At 39.7% G+C, this 21488-nt stretch overlaps 1 protein-coding gene across 1 annotated transcript; it reads right to left on the bottom strand.

Moving 5' to 3' along the window:
- Positions 1–247: 247 nt before the first annotated feature.
- LOC110901679 (formin-like protein 14) lies at positions 248–778 on the bottom strand. The gene has a single exon (XM_022148486.1). The coding sequence runs from the start codon at positions 776–778 to the stop codon at positions 248–250; it is 531 nt and encodes a 176-aa protein (XP_022004178.1).
- Between the last annotated feature and the right edge of the window lie 20710 nt (positions 779–21488).

The following is a 21488-nucleotide window of genomic DNA, read 5'->3' as shown; positions in this document are numbered from 1 at the left end:
ACCACCAAACTCCTCTTAACAATTGTTGGATATGAGGCCAAGATCAAATACACTACACACACTTTGGGGATTTTCTTTTTGGGACTATTTGGTATGGGTTAATAGAATGGAATATAGGAGTAAATGGAATGGATGAGGTAATGGAGTTGATCATTACCATTTCATGTCTTGTTTGGTTACCATGTGTGAATGGAACGAACAATTACTTTTTGTTGTTTGGTATGCGAAAAAAGATGAAAGAATAAAATCAGATGGTGGTGGCCAGTGATGGACGATGATGGGGTGTGGTACTAGGTGTCAGTTGTAGCGGCAGCGGTGGTTGGCGGTGGTGGTGGGTGGAGACGACGGTGGATGGTGACAACGGTGGTGGTGGTGGATGACGGTGGAGGTAGGTGGCGGCGGAGGCAATGGTGGTGGCAGGGGTGGTCGGAGGTGGTAGCGGTGGTGGCGGTTGATAGCGGTGGCGGCGGTGATCGGAGGTGGCAGTGGTAATGGTGGCGGCGATGAACCAAGGTGGGTGGCGGCGACGGCGGTGGTGAGGACGGAGGTGGGTGTTGGCGGTAGGTGGCGGCGGTGGCGGGTGGCGGCGGTGGCAGGTGGCGGCGGAGGTGGTGACGACGACGGATGACGGTGGTGGTGGTGGTGGTGGTGTGTGGTAGCAAGGATCGTGGTTGTGGTTTTGTTGATGAAGGGTGAAGAGGGAATTGAATGGAAAAAATGGGTGACGGATGGAATGATTTTGAGGGAATGGAATGTCTTTTAGAATGGACGATTCCATTCCATTGACCAACCAAGCACTCTTTTTTTCATTCCCTCACAATGCTCCATTCCATTGTACCTCTTATTCCTGCATACCAAACGCTATCTGTATACTCAGAATGTGAACTTCATGCATTCCATCTTTCCGACGTCAATATAATTAGCCATTAATTACCATTTAGCCGTCAGACAAATTCAAATTCTGACCCGCGAACTACTGACCTGAAATCGACTTGACCCAATCAGTCAAGATTACATCCAACACTAAGATTGGGTAAGGAAATCCAATAGAATTGGAATCTGAATTGTTGATGCACCTTCTTGTGGATGTAGCACGGTTCCGGTTCGTCACATTTCAAAGACACAGTCACTTTCTCCTGTCACATGTTATCAACACAAGTTGGAATGTTTATGTATGATGGCCATCGAAATAGAATGGATGGAAAGAACATCGAAATAGAAAGAATGATGATGGGATCGAAACACATAAATTCTTAAAGGATCGAAACACAACTTGAATTGATTATTATCAAAATAGACTTAAGTCTATTTCAATACATAATGTTGAATTGGAATCATATGTTTCGATGATGAAGATATTTCTTTTTGTTTCAGTGTGTTTCGATATGAACAAAAGGTAAAGGACAAAGTGTGTTTTGATAAGAACTATTCTGTTTCGATGTATTTATATTTGTTTCAATATGTTTCCTTGGTTGGGGATATGTTTTGTTATAACTCACTGGTATGTGCTATAAATACTAGTGAGTGTTCCCTTGTTTGAACAACAGAGCACACCCAGAGAGTTTTAGAGCATTTCTTGTTGCATTTTATACTGTTACTCTGCTTGAATAGAGATTGATCTTTCAACAGTGAAACATTTTTGTGTTTGTGTGTTCTTGGTATTGATTTGCACATAATCAGGGATTCCGCAAAACAACAAGGATAGGTTGATCTAGATCCTCCTCTAGGACCTACAAGTGGTATTAGAGCTTTGGCTCGATTCCTTGTTGAAAATCAAGCTTTATTGTGAGATTTGAGTGTTTATTTGGTGTTTATTGAAGTTGTTCTTGTTCAAAATCTGAAAACCCACTCTTTTTCATGATAAAATAGTTTAAATCTTGCCAAAATGATGTGGTTTTGTGATACTTTTGGTTGAAAACTCATCAAATCGGCATTTTAGTGTGTGTTAGAGTTTGAGTTTTTGTGTTTCATATTTTGTGGCGAAAATTTTGGCCGGAATTTTTGCCGGAATAGTACTTTCCGGTGGGTGAACTACATGCTATTGGTTGACCTGCACAAACTCATAAATCCTTTTTTGTCTCCCTGAAATTTTAGGGTTCGTGTCTAGTGTGTCTTTTTGTTGAAATTCGAAACAGATCTACACCGAAACATGTGGGTTATTTTTCGAAACACATGTTTCAATAAAACTATTTTAATGAAACACAAAAGTCTTTTTCACAAGTAATTTCCTTTTTGAAACTGGTTGTGTTAAATTAACCTACAAATAAACTTTTTTCAGGGTGTTGCTATTTGCATCCTACTCTATCATACCATACCCTATATAAATAATTAATTATCATCTAAGATCTAGAATTACTAATTATTAATTATTATCTAACTATTTATTACTCAATCATTAGCATCTATTATTAAATTTTTTTTTTGCTGCAAGTCTTATAAAAATTGGAAGACAACTTTAAGAGTATTTAATTTAAAAAGAATTGATATGAGTTATATAAAATATAAAACATAAAGCATCTATATTACTTAAAAGATTATATTTTAAATTATATTGTAAAAATACGGACATAAACACAAAAAATACAACAGAAATGTTTAACAATAAAATTATATAACATTTTTTTGGTTATAATTTATTCCAGAAACGTTTTTATTGAGTTAATAAGTTAATTTTGTAATTAACTAATAAAAAAATAATAATAAAATAAGTTACGTTAAATAAATTTTGAAAATAATAGGTATAACACAACAAAAAAGTTTAACAATAAAAATATATAACGTTTTTTTGGTTATAATTTATTCCAGAAACGTTTTTTATTGAGTTAATAAGTTAATTTTGTAATAAACTAATAAAAAATAGTAATAAAACAAGTTACGTTAAATAAATTTGAAAATAGTAGGTATAACTTTGTTAGGATCTGAGTTTGAATTATTTGTGTATGTTTAAGATGAATAATGGAAGATGATAACAAATATGGTAATAATGCAGTGGAATGAAAGTAAACTTTAAAACACAAACAGTGAGAGATTTGCTTTTATCATAAATACTTTGTACTGAATGATTGAATACACAATGATTAACGTATGCATGAATACAAAGTCCCACTCAGCCTTAGATCACTTAGTTTGTTCGTACAAAATGCTAAGTGTGTGAAGTGATCAATAGAACAGTACATGCACTTAGGGCTATAAACGAACCGAACGTTCAACTAACAGTTCATGAAACGTTCGGCGGGAAGTTCGTCTATGTTCGTTCCTTTAATAAACGAACGAACATGAACAAGAAATTTTGTTCGATTAGTTAAATGAACGAACATGAATAGAGGTCTCGTTCGTTCGATTATGTTCGTGAACGTTCAGTAAGGTGTTCGTGAACGTGTTCATGAACATTCATTGATTTGCGTTCGTTTATGTTCGTATGTTTGTATTTTAATTGAAGATCTTTGTACTTTCTTATATTTTATTTGTACTTTTTATATTATTAAACTTTTATTTATTTTATTACCCTAACAATTAAACTAGGAAACGCACTTTCACCTTGTTTATGTATCATTTCCCTGGAATGGGATCAAATACAAACACTTATGTTTGTAAGAACCGTAAAAACCAACACATAATTGACAAGTGTTCCTCAATGAAAAAAGAACTAGTTTAGGGGTAATTTAGACCTTTTCACCATATTTATTTATAACTAATTAAAAATAATTATTAAAACATCCCTAAATCCATGCAAGTTTAATTCAAATCAAAGTTTGAATTTTTTGACATATACATAATCTAGTAACTCTCCATGATCGAACCAACCTGTAGGAACCACCACAAAAAATATAATAAGCACAACACTATATAATTAGCATAACATCCTTAATCGTTCTCCATTATCAGCACATCATCCTCAATCGTTCTCCATTATCAGCACATCAGATGTGCTGATTATATCTACTTTTGGTGTTTGTTTGTATTTTATTGTTATTAACACATAATAGCACATTATCAGCACAATTATAAAACAACTTTTGGTAACTTTTTTAAAAGTTACTTTTATAAATAAAAAAAGGTATAGCAATATCGTACTCATATTAAAGATAAATAATACTTGATTTTATGGTATATTTTTTTTTAAAAAAAATAATGAAGTATATAAAAGTTATTTTAGTTTAAAAAACCTTGGTGGAATTTGTATTTAACTGAAAATGATCAAATGACTAGCAATTTTACGAAATTACCCCTAACATGTTAGTACTAATTTTTAATGGTAAGGGTTTTATTTATAATCAACCCCAACCATTGATTTAAATTATCAATGGTCCAGATCTGTTCTTACGGTTCTTATGGTTAGCATTGTTTGTACAGGATCTCAACCCTTCACCCTTTCATTTCTCTTTATCTACATCGTCGAATACGATCGACCTCTGTTCCACAATGAGGGATTCAAGTTCGAGTGCTACTCTCTGGGCCATCTATCTTTATCCTTCGTCGCGTTCGCCAAATTTATTTGTGTTCGTTTGTGTTCGTGAACCGTTCGCGAACACGCTCATTTCCTTAATGAACGAACACGAACATAAAATCTCGTTCAGTAAGTGTTCATGAACCGTTCGTGAACAAATTTATTTCCTTAACGAACGAACACGAACAAAGCCTTATTCGTATTTGTTCGGTTCGTTTACAACCCTACATGCACTATTCTATTTATAGTACAATTCAAACAAATGTGGAATCTATGCTGACGTCACCTAGACAATGACATCTAACAGCTATAACAACCTCTAAACTCTCCTATAGGTAAACACTATTACATTACAAAACACTGATTATAATGTCTGATGACTCTATCCTTTGATGAGCTCTATCCTCTGTTGAAGCTTTAGCAGAACTTCTTCAAAGGGTGATCAGACCTTTGATTCTAGCAGACCTTTGTCTTTATCAGAGGTTTACTCTAGCAAACTTTTGAACCAACAAACTTTAGCTTTGTTGTAGACCTTAGGAAGCAGTAGTTATTTGATGCCTTTGTCATTGGGAGGAGAATGAATCCAAACACTGTTAAGAAGGATCAAATGTTTGTAGAACTATTTTGGCTTTCAATCATCTGTTCTTAAAGTGGGGCCCACATGAGCCAACAATCTCCCCCTAGAACAGATGATGCCAAAACCCTTCTTTATTCTTGATCTTTATTTCTCATCAACATCTCCCGGAATTGCCCTTTGAATTGTAATTAAAAGTCCTAGGAGATCATGTCTTCTTCATCATCCCTTTCAAGGTGATGGTTCAAAAGAGCTAGGAGGGCATATGTACTTAGACCATATGCATCCTCCATTTTTATCCTTTCAACATCACCATTTGATCTGAGCAAAGTCAATATGTGGGTGTCTGAGGCTGGCTTCCACTTTAGTATTTTTGGATCAGATGGTTTTCTTGGAACAAGAGTTATTAGGGATGAGTTTGGTGATTGAGGTCTGCTTGAAAACTTTTTGATAGTTTCTTTTAATTGAGCAGCAAGTTGATCAATAGCATCATCAATGTGAAATTCAAGCTGACACCTTGTTGCCTCTTTTCTGTATTCTTCATGCCTCTGCTCATCTTCTTCATCAGTCAACTTTTTCCTTTTTAATTGTTGTAAGGCTTTTTTCAGATAAGGCAGATGTTGATGGAAGCTTTTTGGAATCATGGGTCTGTTGAGGCAGGGCAACAATGGTTGTAGGATAAACTGGCTTTTGTGGAACATTGGGATCTTTGGCTCTAAGCTCTTCCAGCTTTTTGTAGGTCTCCACTACATTGAGTTATGACCATCTAGCAATTGATAGCCACAAGCTCTTCTTTCATTCTCTTAAGTTTCAATGCCTCATCTAGATCCACTTGCTTGGCTTTCTTCCAATCATTGTTCATTTTAGTAATTCTTTCTATTTCATCCCTGAGAGCATCAGATGACCAGTCTTTCAATTGAGTCCTGGTAGCTTTGTAAGGCTTGTGCTTACATTATGTGTTCAATATAATCACCCCTCTGTTCCTTTTCAAGCTCAGCATTTATTGGCCTCTAGTCTTCAAGTTTTCTGACCTTGCTAAGCTTATGTGATAATTGACCTTGGTATTTCCTGTCATCCAACCCTTTGCAATCTTCTTTAGCTATAAGCTCAGCCTGTTTTGCCTTCATTTTCAGATACTCATCTAGGTTTTGAGGCTGCCTATAGCCATAGAGAGATGGGAAGGATCTCTTCGATGGATCCTCTATTTTGTAGAATGACTCCATTTCGCCTTGAACAGTGAAAAATTCTAGAGGATATTGAGCGGGCAGGGGGTGATTGATGGAAGTGAACCAACTAGAGGGGTCAAAGTGGGCTTTTTAGGTGGAAGTGATGAGGATGGAATGGTTTAAATAGGGCAGATGATAAGGGGACTGGTGATGGAATCTCCTCATCATCTTCTTGTACAACAAAAGTTTTTCTTTTGCGTACATAACTGAATCTTGGTGGTGGAGGATGTTTAGGTGGTGAAGGTGGTTGTGAAGGGAATCTTTGAGGTGTTGGAGGTGGTTATGTTGATGGTGGTGTGTTGAGTATGATCATGGCAGAGGATAGGCTAACATCAGCTGAAACCACTGGTGTCTCAGCAGCTGTTTGGCTAACATCTGCTGATATATTTGTTGCATCAGCTTATGTTGGGTGAATGGGTGATGATAGTTGTGAAGCTTTCTTTTGCTTCTTTTGTGGTGGTCTTTGTGGGGAAGGTTTGGTTTTGGGTGTAGTAGAGGATACATGTTTTGTTGGAGTAGCAGTGGTTTTAGGAAGGGTGGTAATTGGTGGTCTATTATTTCTAAAAGACTTTCTTCTTTGTGAAGTACCAAAATATTCCATTTTCCTCAGCTCTTCATGTTCTTTTAACCAATTATCAGCTTTACTTTCCTTTGTATATTGCTTCTTCTGCTTTTCCAAAACTATGTATTCAGCAATCTTGTTTAGGGTCTCATCAATCCCTTTTCTTTTTCCGGCTTCTGAAGCTTTTGCAGAAGATTTTTTGTTGTTTAGCAGATTTTGGCTTGTGTTGAACCTTTGGTTTTGGTTTTAGTTTTGCTTTTGAATCAGGTTCTAATTTTCTTATAGAATCTTTCTCCCCCTTTTTGGCATCATCAGCATCATTTTTCTCAAAGATTGGTGTAGGGGAAGAGCCAGTAAGTTTGAGCAGATATTCTTTAATTCCCCTTATGTCTGCTTGTGTATCTTTATACCTAGCATAAACCATAATTCGGATCAGTTCCATGTGAGTGTTGTGGTTGTTATCAGCCAAATTCTTCTGAGCATGGAGGATGGGTTGCACAAACTTCCAAAGCTCATCAACAATTATGTTGAGTGCTAGGCTGAGTTTTAGAAATCTCCATCATCTGCTTCATCATATCTTTCATTTCAGCAACAGATGTTTCAATGGTAAACACTCTATCCGTCAAATCCTTATATCTGAATTCATCACCTAATTTAATAGGATCATCTGAATTCCCACCTTTGGTGGTTGTATTTGTTTTGACAATTGGAGAAGACTCCATATTATCATAAATAAATGCCCTTTTTTCTCGGTTCTGGGACTTTCCACTGGAACAGAGGTTACAGTTGTAGCCTTAACAGTGGTTTCCTTCAAGGGAGTCTTAAGTATGAAACCACTGTCCAACTGTAAATCAATGTATTCAATAGTTGTAGTGGCTGCTCCACTTGAACAACCACCAAGAGTTTCGTAAAACTCAAAGGGTGTAACCTTCTCAACTGTTTGTGGGATAGCAGATTGGATTGGTTTAGACACAGTTATTTGTTAGGTTATACTCTCATTAATGGGTTGGTGAGAGGGACTGTTTGGAGTCTGAATATCAATTGCTTCAAACAAAGGTATTATTGTTGGTGGAATTTGGGGAGAGGGTTATGGTGTAGAAAGCGACATTGCCTTGGGAGAGGGGCATTTAAGCATACTTTCAAGTGAAATGTCTGCTTCATGATGTGGTGTCCCTGTGCCTACAACATGCTCCTTTTGTGAGGATACATGAGGAGTTTGGATAGGTTGAGATTATTCCAACTGTTGTGAGGAAGTAGCAGCAGTGGTTTCAAGTGACATTTGCGTTGTCACTAGGTTAACCTCTGGGATCTCATCTTCCAGAGGACTCTTTTTATTTGTTTTGGTTGACTTTTTGGATTTAACTGGATTTTTTTTGGGTTTTGCTGGTTTGGGTTTCACAAAACCGGTTGCAGTGTCATGATCACCAGGAGCAGTGGGCTCAACAACACAGGTTTGAGCAACAGATGTGGGTCATCTAAAATAGGCTCATTCCCCTTTGCTTGTGTTTTTGAAACAATTAACTCTTTGGCCATAAGGCGAGTAAAAGTTCCACTTGTAAGACTATTTATTTTAAATGCTACACCTTGTTGGAAATCATTTTGTGAAACCTGTTTTTGTAGGTAGTATCTTAATAGTCTTGGGTACATAAGAAAAGCATTATTTTCCCCTTTTTGAACATTCATTGGTGACCAAATCAGAACACAGTACTTGGGAGTAATTAAAATCAGAATTTGTTAAAATTGCATATCCCAAGTACTGGATTTTTAAAGGTATTTCATTAAAAGCAATGGTCTTTGCAGAAAGACATATCAAAAGGGTATGGAAAAAGAATTTCATTAGAGCTTGGAAGTTTGGTTTAAACATAGTAACTCCCTTTAATCGACCTTCATACCCTCTTTCAATTAATTCCGCATGAAGTTCTTGTTTTTCAAAAGTGGTCTTACCTACCAGGTCATTTAACCCAAATGTTGTTGATATGGTAGATGGGGAAACTGCAGCAAGTGTTCCTCCGACCTTGGAAGTTATAGCATATTGTCACACCCCAAAAACGTCGTAGCGGAATATAAAACGTAGTGGTGACGGAAGTTGATGCCCATTATTATCTTGTTGAATGATGCATCAATTTGTTGGACATTTTAACTTAATTAAAACATAGATTTTAAACATAAAGTTTCAAAACACGGCACAACCACAACATAGTTTAGTTGTCTTGATCCTTATGGATCTTATTACATTTGTCTCAAATAGTTTTAAAAGTTTGTCCAACACATTTTCAAACCACACATGCATCAACAACCACAAGATACGCCATAATTCCCGAAGCCGAACTCAAGTACCTGAAGAACACGTTAAAATCAAGTGTCAACACAAAGTAAGGTGAGTTCACATATTCAAATTTAAAATAATTTGATCCCGAGGAAAAGCTTTCTAATTATGTGTTTATTATAAAAACATCCATATAATTTTCAAGAAAGTTAATTCATTTCCTTGTAAAATAACTCAAGGGTCAGCTGTCGCAAGCGTTTCTCAAGAACCTCCGACTAAGAGCATCTTCCCAAGTTTACATATTAAATTTATAACATCAAATGTTCGGACTCGTAAGTTAGCTAGACATTACGAACTATATATTTACAATGAAGGTATACAAAACACACTCAAAATACATACTTTTATGCAATCATACAAACAATCCAACACATGCTTACTATTATGTTATGCTTGATTCGTGTTTCTGGGTGATTCTTATGTGATGAACTTGTCATTAACTTCGTACGAGCCTCCCCTTAACATGTATAGCGCTATAGGAGTAACGCATCACCCGTGAATGTGAGGTCATGTTAAGTTATTCATTCATTATACTTGCGGTAATCAGAGGGTTGACTTGTTATACGCTAATCTTGATAACTAGGTTTGCCATGTGGATTGTTCATTTTTATACCTATATGCTAGTACTCCAAAACTTGTATACTTGCCAATACTTTTGTATTGAACTATACTTTAAAACATGTTGCAGGATTATCATGATGATGATGATGATGCACAGAACTTAGTAGGATGCCTAGAAACGCATTTTAAACTTTAAATACTTGTTGTAACATAATTCATTTGTTTCAACTTGTTGTATTTAATTTCAAACAACGTAATTGATTCTTTAGCAATGAAATGAAATTTATTATTAAATATTGTCACAATTTAGTGTTATGAGTAATGAGCAATCTATTTCGTCTCACTCTGATGTTTCCGCCATCGGTTGGGGTTTGACACAACTACCTACGGTCGTGCCCAATTAAGATTATCGGCTCAAAACTTCAGGTAAGAATCATGTTATACGACCCAACAATTGACAACACTTTTAAGTTAAATTAAATCGCTTATGGCTATCTGCTTATTGTTCTTGACTATGAAGTTTCAGCATAAGCATAAGCATAAACTGAACCAATTCAGTTGATTGAATAACATTTCAAATTCAAATGATACCTATTAACAGTTTTGTGATAGTTTTTGTTCATGTTGTATAGAGTTTGTATGTGATTTTTGAGCATGTGGTGTGTAAACGATTGATGTGTTACTTTGATTACAAATATGATATAGTTTCAGTTCTGACTCTGCGTGATTTCGAGAGAAATTTGAGTTGGTGACCAAGATGTAGAATATAAGAAAACGCGTAATTTAATCACTGGTTTGTTAAATCTTGATCTTGCTCATGGAACTAGACGATTACCAAATGTGACATGAATTCGTTAGTTTGTAATTCAAGTTTTTGTTGCTTACCTGTATATTATTTAATATGTTTGTATTATAAGTTATAATCAAAGTCGTGTTAGTGACTTGTACTGTATATTACAGGGAACAATTGTTAAAATTTATAGGTATGGCGGTGATTACATATCTCGTGGTAGTGATGTGTGTACCAATGTCCATTCATTACGAGTGAAGTGAGACTTGCATTGGGTGCAACTTAAGGTTGACTTGCAAATGAATGGTGATTCGTTTCTTTGAACAGTTTTAGGTTTTTAATTTGCAACTCAAAACTTTTGGGAATTTTCAATTTGTGTTTGTTATTGTTTATCGGTATGACTTTTGGTAATTATGAATTTATATTTGTTATCGATAGAGATGGTTTTGAATTGTATTAGTTATTGGTATGATCATTAGGTTTTATTATATGTTTTCCAAACTTGTAACCCATTTTTCTATTTCTACTACATTTTTATTTTATGTTCCTTACCACATATAAAAAAATAATACCGAGTATTAAACATTTATGTTACAATTTTATGAATTTTATCATTTTTATAGATCGACCCGTGTAATACACGAGTTACTAACCTAGGTTATAATAAACCTAAAACTTTATCTCCAAGATACCAAATCCTATCTTTAAAAACTAAATCAACCCTTACCAAATATTAAAAACTGTACAAAATAAATATGCTTACCAAAATCCTAAACATAGCTAGACTCTAATTTTGACCGACCCAAACATTGACACATGACACATATGTGAAGTAACCCGATTCAGACCAATATTGAAGAGGTATGGTCCCAATTCCATGCTCACATGGCAGGGACCACACCACTTTCTTCATCCTGCATGGCGCATACATCAGCAAGCAAACCCAGAAGCTTCTAGAAGCTTCTGGAAGACGTCAAGGTGGCACCAAAGATGCTCCTCTAGACAGAAAGGAAAACACGTGTCACCATTAATCGGGCGCCATGTAGACCTGCGACACAACCTGGGGGCAGACCGACAACTGCAGTACAATTTCTCCAGCATGGACAAATGATGGCGCGCCACGTGGACCACTATCCTGACCACAGTAGAAGAGACCAAGAGGATATTCCCCTTGGTCAGACAGCTGGCGCCCAATAGCAGCTGGCAAGGTCGCTCCTCCCTCCTTCACCCTCTGGCTATAAATAGGACCCTTCATCATTTAGGTTATCCATTCTGTTCTCCTCTCATTTCACCTACAACACACACTATTTTCCCTTCGGAACAGTACTTATTCTCACGCCGGAGCCTGGTTAAGAGGGAAACCCCCATATTCCCCTCTTAACGAGCTAACGGTGTTGCTGTTTTGCAGGATCTCAGTCTTAGGCGAGTAGAGAAGGAGATTGAACCCACATAAGAGACGACCCAACTAGTTAACCTTCGGTGTTAACCAGTGTTTCATCATTGGCGCCAACCGCATCTTTTGCAAACCATTTTCATCTCCTTTTTCTTCAAAAAGATCTCTAAATGACTGAACCAAACCCTTCCCCTCACGTGGATGGAGAAATCTCTACCTTTGAACTGATTACGGACACCGCTCACGTCCAAAGGTTTCAAGGGAACGAGACCGTCAGAGAGGGGCAAGTAAACAATGAGTTACCCGATATCTTTGGGAGCACCTCTAGAGTTATCAATCAAACTACAAACGGAGCTGCTTTCCAAACTCCAACCGGAGTAGTTAATCAAACACCCCTAGAAGTTCCTACACCAAACCATGGGGCTGGTCCGTCAGCACCATCGGGTCAAGCACAGTTGAACTTCTCGGCACTTTTAGGGCTACCTGAAGGAAAAACTTTGGCCTCCTGGTATGCCGAGCAAACGGCGTCTCTGAACCTTGTTTATGCGCAACTCAGCGCACAGCAAGCTTTGCTCCAAGCGCAAGCTAATTAGTCCGCATTTGTTACTCCACCACAAAAGCATCCAAACACCCATATCCCTCAACAAACACATGTGCGGAACCAACATCCTGAGAAAGCACCCAACATCAGAAGGCAAAGTGTGCACGACACACACGACACTTATGGTGAAACGGAAAGCAACTATGTGCAACACACTCACCAGCAGAAGAGATTAGTACACAGCCGCCTAGGCCCGCGCAATATAAACGATGAATGGGACAGTTACAATGAAGATGATGACACGACGTACAAGAGAGAAAACACGGTATTCAACAGATTGTCACCAAACCATGAAGCGTATAAACCCCACAAGCGCGCGGGGTACAATCCATGCAGAACATGATTATTCGTTAAGCTACCGCCCAGAAGGCATAGCTGAAAAGTCAAAGTTCATCAGAGAGATCGCAACAGTCGATATCGACAAGACAAAACTGCCACACAACGTGGGCAAGTACAATGGCCTAACAGATCCTAACGACCACCTTCAAGTCTTCAATGGCGCAGGGTTGACAGGTGGTTGGACGCTACCAACTTGGTGTCATCTTTTTGCGCAAACCTTTGTCGGCGCGACGCGCGTCTTGTTTGACAGTTTACCTGCAGGAAGAATTAAATCCTGGATGGATTTTCAAGACAATTTTCTCGTACATTTCTCCCAACAACGCAGGCACACAGGAGATCCAGCAGATTGTCTGAACATCTGGAGGAAAGACCATGAAAGCATTGAAGACTTTATCACTAGGTACAACAAAGAGTGCCTAGAAATCGGGGATGTAGGGGAGAAAATGATCCGCGCACACTTAATAAGGGCCGTTAAATGCGATGACCAGATCAAAAGAGTCAATGGGAGAGATGGAGGTCCCAAAGACTGGGATACTTTTATTGAAGCAACGAAAACAATTGCAAGAACTGACAAACAACTGACCGACAACGATAGCCTTCAGTACAGCTATAACCAGCATGATAGACGAAACAAAAAAGGCAAGGGTCAGCCCTGGAAAACATCTGGTTATAGAGAACGAAGTCCGCCAGCTGAGGACGCACACGCCACGTTCAACTAGATCAATCACCGCAAAGAAGTTAAAAAAAAAAAAAGAATAGAGAAAAACAATGGACACCTCTAACGAAAACACCTTCTGAGGTTCTGTCAACAGAAAATCATCAGTTCAAACCTCCCTTGCAAATGAGAAACAAAAGGGGGCAAGACCCAAACCTTTTCTCCGAGTTCCATAAAGACACTGGTCACCTCACAGATGACTGCATCAGCCTTAGACAAGAAATAAAATGCTCTTTGAAAAATGGCAAACTCACGCACCTAGTAAAAGGTGGAAAAAGAGATAATCGACAGATCTAGAGAAGGGAAGAAGGTCTAGATAAAAAAAGGCTTCGAAAGTTGGAAACTCACATGATTCAAGGTGGTCAGAGAAGACCACGAAAGAACTACAACAAGCGCGCCCAAGACGATTCTTGGCGCGAAAGACAAGTTGTCTTCCCTGTGGTACGAGGAGGTCCAAGAGAACGAAGACCTGTAGTCATTTCTGGAGTGTTCGGCCATTACCAGACTGACTACATTTTTATAGATCCAGGGAGCACCGCATATATCATTTACGAACAATGTTTTAACCAACTTGACCAAGAAGATAAAGCGCGTCTAGAGTCAGTGGATTACCCACTCACTGGTTTCTGTAACAAGGTCGTTTTCCCTCTTGGTCAGATTTCATTCCCGGTGCTACTCTCCGATGGAAAGAATTCAAGAACGGAAGAAGTCACATTCATGGTGTTACCAGCAAATTCAAGACATGATATCCTTTTGGGAAGAGAGTCCCAAGGAGATTTTAGCATGATTTGTTCGGGGCCACATTCAGATGTTGGTTTCCCAACAGAAACAGGGATAGCCATAATTTATGCAAGCAAAAAGGTCCTCGTGACTGATGAAATCAGACCAGCTAAAACAAGCAAGCCCACACCGCGCGTAGAACCCCAAAAATGGATTATGAACAACAAGTACCCAGAGCAAACTGTCACCTTAGGCCCAGCAATGTCAGATCTCACGCGCGCAGCGCTAAAAAAGTTACTATTCAAGAACATAGACGTGTTTGCCTGGACACCGGCCGATATGGTTGGCGTTCCACAGCACACAGCAGAACACAGGCTGAATGTTTCTGAAAATGCCAAACCAGTGGTACATACGAAGCGTCATCTGGGAGATATAATGCACGATTCCATGCAAGAACAGATCACAGAATTACTAAATGCGGGCATCATTAGAGAAGTTCGTTATCAAACCTGGGTAGCCAGCCAAGTGATGGTCCCTAAAGGAAACGACGGCTGGAGAATGTGCATGGATTATAAAGATTTGAACAAAGCTTTCCCGCGTGATTGTTTTGCTCTACCAGAGATTGACGAGAAAAGCAATTCATTGGTGTCTTTCAGATGGAAATGTTTCCTCGATTGTAATAAAGGATACCATCAGGTGCAGATGGCTATCCAGAATGAAGACAAAACATTTCGCACACCAACAGGGTTGTACTGTTATACAAAAATGCCTTTTGGTCTAAAGAATGCAGGCCCAACTTATCAGAGACTGGTGAATAAAACATTCAGCCATGACATCAGTAAATACATCGAAGTATACATGGATGACCTGGTCATCATGAGCAAAGAAGAAAATACGATGTTGGTGAAAATCCAAAAAACGTTCGATACGTTGCGTGGGGTGAATATCAAACTAAATCCAGCGAAGTGCTCTTTCGGAATGGAAGAAGGGAAGTTCCTGGGTTTCATCGTTACAAAGGACGGGTTCAAGGTCAATCCCGAAAAAGTCCAAGCGATAGAGCGGATGCCTTCACCATCAACGATAAAACAAATGCAGAAGTTGGCTGGACGGTTAGCAGCACTTAACCGTTTCCTCGCCAATCATGCAGCAAAATCTTTCCCGTTTATCAAAACCCTCCGCAACTGTGTAAAGAATGAGATAGTCCCCGTAACAATGGCATGGTCGTTCCAGCAGTGGGGTATAGATATGGTCGGTCCTTTTCCAGAAGCCCCAGGAGCGGTGAGGTTTATCATAGTCGCAGTAGATTATTTAACAAAATGGGTGGAAGCAAAGGCGCTAGCATCAGCCACATCTACTGTGGTGCGAAGGTTCATCTGGGAACAAATAATTTGTCGTTTCGGGCTACCTCTGAGAATCATAACCGATAACGGAACAAATTTCGATGCTGAAGATCTTCAAAACTGGTTCAAGGAGCTGAACATAGAACACACCTTTTCCTCGGTGGCACACCCACAAGGAAATGGTCAGGTCGAAGCAGTAAACAAAAGTATCGTGGACGGTATTAAGGCGAGGCTCGGAACGCAGAGAAGAGGATGGGTTGACGAGTTGCCCAGCATACTGTGGGCCCATAGGACTATGCCAAAGACAAGCAACGATGAAACACCGTTTAGTCTAGTCTATGGGTCAGAAGCCGTGATACCAGCAGAGATAGGTTTGCCATCTCCAAGGATGTTGTCAATGAATGCTGTCAATAATGAAGAAGAAAGAAGGTTGGATCTGGACCTTGTAGAAGAAAGAAGAGAGATGGCAGCAATCAACGAGGCAAAATACAAAACCAAGCTGGAAAAATACTATAACACCAAGGTCAGAATCTACACATTCAACCCCAGAGACTACGTCTTGAGAGACAATGAGGCGTCTAACACCGAAATACCGGGAAAACTAGCTCCCAAGTGGGAGGGACCTTACGTCATAGATGAAGTCCTTGGGAAGGGAGCGTACAAGCTGCGCACACTTGAAAACAAAGAGGTCCCCAGGACTTGGAATGCCCAGCAACTAAGGAAATGTTATATGTAGACGGCCATAGTTTTTATTTTTCCTTGTAATGAATGGCCGCGGGCTCAACACAGTTAACATTAATACAAGAAGTGTTGGCTATCTTATCTCATGCGAATTTTTGTTACAACTACATATATTACTTCAGGCATACATGAAAACATCAATGGCTCAAACATAGGGAACGTTGTAGAGCTCCAAGGCTCGTCGCAACTAAGTGCACAGCCGGGTCAAGAACACACAACTAAAGCCTATCAAGCCAAATAACACTTCGTGCCGACATACACGCGAAAACATCGTAAACATGGTAAAACAAACATTGTAAGACCCCCCAAGGCTGAACATAGCCAGGTCAACACAATAACCTATAAAACGATCACGTCGTATACACGAATCAAATGACGCGCTTAAAGACAGAACAAACATTGTAAAGTTTTCCAAGCATAACACAATACAGTGCAAAGCTAGGATGACTAACACAATTTAACCTGTCATAGCCACCATTCAGTCGTGATACCTAATCAAAGTAATTACACATGCACATATTGTAACGGAAACAAAATTCACAAACCAACAATATGCCGTTAGTAGCATATATATGTCAAAATAAGGTCAGAATGTAACAAACACCATAACAAAGGAAAAAGTAAATTGTTCACAAACATGAGAATCAGGAAATTGTCAGATGATTACAGGGCGATCAGGCCTATACGCAGCGTGCAAGCCGGAAACCTTCAATCTTGATGACTAGGACCAGCACCTTCAGCTTCAGGGTTTTGGTCACCAAGAGCCTTCTTCAACAATTCAACCCCATCATCTTTCCGAGACAATTTTCCAACAACTTTGACAATGGCGAATTCGAGAAACTCATACTCCTGCCGTTTCTCAGCATAACGAGCAGCACAGTCAGTTTTATACAAGTCAAAGTCCTTCAGCGCCTCTTTCGCCTCAGCAGCTGATCTTCCTTCGCCATAGCCATCTTTACGACCATTATCATACGCTGCTTCACCAAGTTCATACATGTACGTGACTAGCTCCTCAGACCTCATGATACGATCAGCAATCTGGAGAAAATATAATGAATATACAAAAAAAAACAACAAAGCAAGACTAATAAGAGAAGCAAAGGAAAACATACCAACAGAACGCCACGCGCAAGCAACCACTTGCTATCGGCGTTAGCTTCTTCCGATATAATCTCTGAAGCCCGGACTTCTGCAGATTTTCTGTAACAAGCTGTTGCAATTTGGCAATATGTTGGAGGTATTCACTTTCTCTCTTCTGGTGCGAAGCACGTTCTTGCTCAGCCTCATCACTTATCTTGGCTTTCTCTCCTGACAATCTAACAATAGTATCACGTTGGGTTTGCATTTCTCGGTTGGTTCGTTCGCAATCAGTTTCCCACTCCTTCTGCTTGTTAACGTTAAACTGGTTTTCCTTAGCAAGTTTGTCCTCCGCGTCAGCAACCCTCCATGCCAAACCTTTCTTCTCAGTGTTGAACTTTTCTTTCTCTTCAGCAAACGCCTTCTTAGCAACCTCGAATTCCAACGTATCCTTCCCCATCAACTGTCATTCCCGTGCAATCTCTTGGGAGGTGGCATAAAAATTAACCCCAGCATGGATATGATCATCCAAGAGATCCATCCGATGGCGTTTTTTCTAAAACAATCTTTCAGTAGGGGGAGGGATAAAGAAAAGAACTCACGGCAGTTGTTAAGATCGATCGTCTGAGAGCCTTGAGTCAAGTTCCATCGAGGAGCATGTGGGAGGTCAGCGCATGCAGGATTGTGGGTATCCCAAGACCCACCTTGAACATGTTCATACTCTGGACTATGGTGAGTTCCAGAAGCACCACCCTCCCCAGAGCTCCATACACTCTTAGTGTAAATGGTGTGACGGGGAGTAGCCACACTTGATTCCACCTCAGTATCAACACCTCCACAACGACCATCACCACCACCAACACCAGCGGAACCACCGTCCCCAACCTGCTCAACTTGCACATCATCTTCCTTCCTTTTCTCGCCCGGATCAGCATGTGGAGGAGATAGGCCAAAGGTTCTAGAAGGCGGAGACGTAAGAGGTGTAATCTTGGAAATATCGACCATACGGACACCCTTACCTGGTTTAAGACCTGCTATGGGACAGGAATAATAATCAAAATCCAGAAGGAAAGCTAAAGAAAAAGACATATACAAACGGAAAAATTGTACCTCGGGAACCAGAAGCTGACTTATATATCTTCTCAAGAAGGTTACGAGGTTTCGCGCTAAAAACACCCAGGTCAACTTCCGACACAGAAGGTGCAGTAGTAGTCTCTTTCTGAGACCAGGATTTTTTCTCCGCAAGCTTGGCAGCAGCCTACTCGTCAAGTTCTTTCTTCTTGTCTTCCAAAGCTTTTTTTCTTTTTCACTATTCCTGTCAGCGTGGCATCATCATCTGGATCACATTCAGCACGCTTATCTCCTGCGTCTAAACCTGATAGCGTGTCAGATACGACAACATAATCCAGGAAAGAGGAATTAGAAGGGCGCTTACGAGGTGCCTTAGCCGCTGTTTCCTCAGCCTTCTTTCCCTCAGACTTATCTACTTTCTTCTTCTTCCTGGTTTCTAACTGTTCAGCAGTATCAACCAGAGTTTTAACATCATCAACAACAGGCTCATTCACTGGCTCATTCACAGTCCCTTGTGACGGACCTGCACGTGTGGAACGAGGGATTAGACCTTCATGTGATCCATCAGAACCCTCACTCGAAAGGACGATAACCTCCTCTCGAGTAGGATTAATAGCATCGTCAAGATCGTCCCCACCATCTTCACCTAAAATGCTGTTAGCATAAGTAGCAAGGCTTTCACTGTAGGGTGCAAGAAGCGATCTCTTATCTGATCGATCTAACCACACAGGCCTCCCTTCGGGCAAATATGCAACAACCATAGCACCACCGGCTTGAGGGTCAAGAACGTTCATCAAACTATATCCTGCTGTAAAACACAACGTGAGGAGACGCACGGCAAATAAGAAAAGATCATAAAAACAAATTAGCAACAGTAATACCTTTCCATTGGTAGCCATAGACAGGGACACCCCAACGGTTCTGGGGTGCCCACAACATACTCATCCCGGCCGCCACCAGTGCCCTCTCTTCAAGTTGAGTGATAGAAGTAACCTTCCGAGTCAACACTTTGTACCACTCTTGCTCAGCAAAATCTATGGACACATTCACACGAGGAACCCATTCACTCTCTCCATGGTAATGCATATCAATGGGAATGACCCCACGGTGAATGTAGAAAAATTTTTGTTTCCAGTCATGCAGACTTTTCGGTGAGTTAGCACTGCAAGGATTAACTCCACCGGTTCGGGAATTGAAAGAATAGAAACCACCAGTATAACTCAAAAAGTAGAACACATTAAATTTCTCGAAAGTTGGTTCGAAACGGTTGGCTCTGCATATAAACTCAAAGTGAGTAATCCGGGGTAGCCCTAGAGCGTTTATTTACGAGATGTGCAGCCCATAGTTCGTCAACACTTCTCCGGTGAACTTCGTAATAGGAAGGCGAAAGTTACCTTCCCGGAAGAAAGCGGCATATAACGCTATGTATCCCGAAGGAGCATCCAAGGCGGTGGAATTAGGGGTTGGAAACTGAGCACTCAACTCTGACCGGAAACCCCTATCCCGGACAAGATTTTGGAACTCATCCTCCTTCCAGTTTATTTCTGCACGATCCGGACCAGGAGGATTCTTGGGTTTGTACTTCCTTTTCCTCGTAGGATTACCACCGGCGGACATGATTATGGAAGACAAGAATAGATTAAAAAAAAGAACTCAATGAAAGATGAAGAGAGAAAAAGGAGGAGGTTCAGTGAAAATCCAAAGAAAGAAGGGTGATTCAAATTTTGAAAGTAGGAGAAAGACGGAAACCGCCAACTATTTATACCCATCACATTTAATGCAATGGGTAGTGGACCGTCAGGAAGGCAGAAAGACAGCCAACAGGGAGATGACACGCCAAGGGAGTGAGAAACCGTCGCCTCGATTCCAGGGCGCGTGGCCGCCACGCACCTGATAGACGGCGAAAAAGTAACTGATGGTTCTGAAAAGCAACTGTTCACCCCCGAAAAGACAGCCACCTTAGACGGCACATCAGTCGTGACAGTGTCCTCATCCCAATAAAAGAAGCTTCCATTAGAAGAAACCGCCAAAAAGTAAGGATGCCATCATACGCCGTGCGCCATTTTGGCTCACCTTTGCAAGGTTGCCACCGTGCGCCATGTCACACCCCGACCGCGTTAAAACAACAAAACCGCGACAGAAACATTGGGGAGTGGAGCAACAGATTCATGGCCATGGATTAAAAAGTTTCATTTTATTGATTCATTAGATAATTTACATTGTCTTCAAGTTAAAACAAACAAGTTAAACATAGACTATCATCGTTATTAAGTCACTAAGGCCTTGTCCAGTCCTAAGTGAGCATGCATCCTATTCGCAATCGACATCATTCAACACCACCTGAAACATATGTAAAAATAAAGTCAGCAAAGAAATGCTGGCGAGCACATAGGTTTTGTGTGAGTGTCAGATTCATGGCTCGTTTACATGTTTAAATAACTTGTACCACATCGTCAATCGATATTAGAAAACCTTGTTTTGTAAAACATTTGTATTGTAAAATGAATAACCAAGTCAAAACGGATTGATTATAGTTTATAAAACCTTGATGCCATGAATCTTAACTCAAAACATTTGTTTAAGTAAACTACATCGTAAATCATTCTTGTAATAAAACTCGTATGGTTTATATCGTTTAGTAAACATCGCTTGTGTGACATCGTTTCAAATCTTTCGCCCAAGTGAACTAAATAACGCTACGGGATATAATATGATAAAAGCACTTATATATAAGAAGTACCAGCGGCATATCTACCATGCATTTATCACATTAAACCCGTCTCGTTATCTAATCACCAACCAAAAACCAATCGTTCATTCAATTCGTTTAGCTTGTTTAAATTGTTCAATTCGTTCAACTCGTTCCAATCGTTCAATGGTTCATATCGTTCTTGTTTTAATTGGGAAAACTACTTTTGGTCGTCTCGTTAATAACATTCAAACCTTCGTAACTCATCCATCGTTTAACTCGTATTAACAAACCACCAAAGGGTAAGTTAACAATT

Source organism: Helianthus annuus, chromosome 13 (assembly GCF_002127325.2).
Source record: "Helianthus annuus cultivar XRQ/B chromosome 13, HanXRQr2.0-SUNRISE, whole genome shotgun sequence".
NCBI classification, from domain to species: Eukaryota; Viridiplantae; Streptophyta; class Magnoliopsida; order Asterales; family Asteraceae; genus Helianthus; species Helianthus annuus.
The sequence above is the reverse complement of the archived record's forward strand: the minus strand, read 5'-3'. Positions and strand labels throughout refer to the sequence as shown.

What these genes read in the sequence shown, in the direction of transcription:
- LOC110901679 (XM_022148486.1), bottom strand. Translation starts at nt 778, where the DNA reads ATGGAATCGTCCATTCTAAAAGACATTCCATTCCCTCAAAATCATTCC.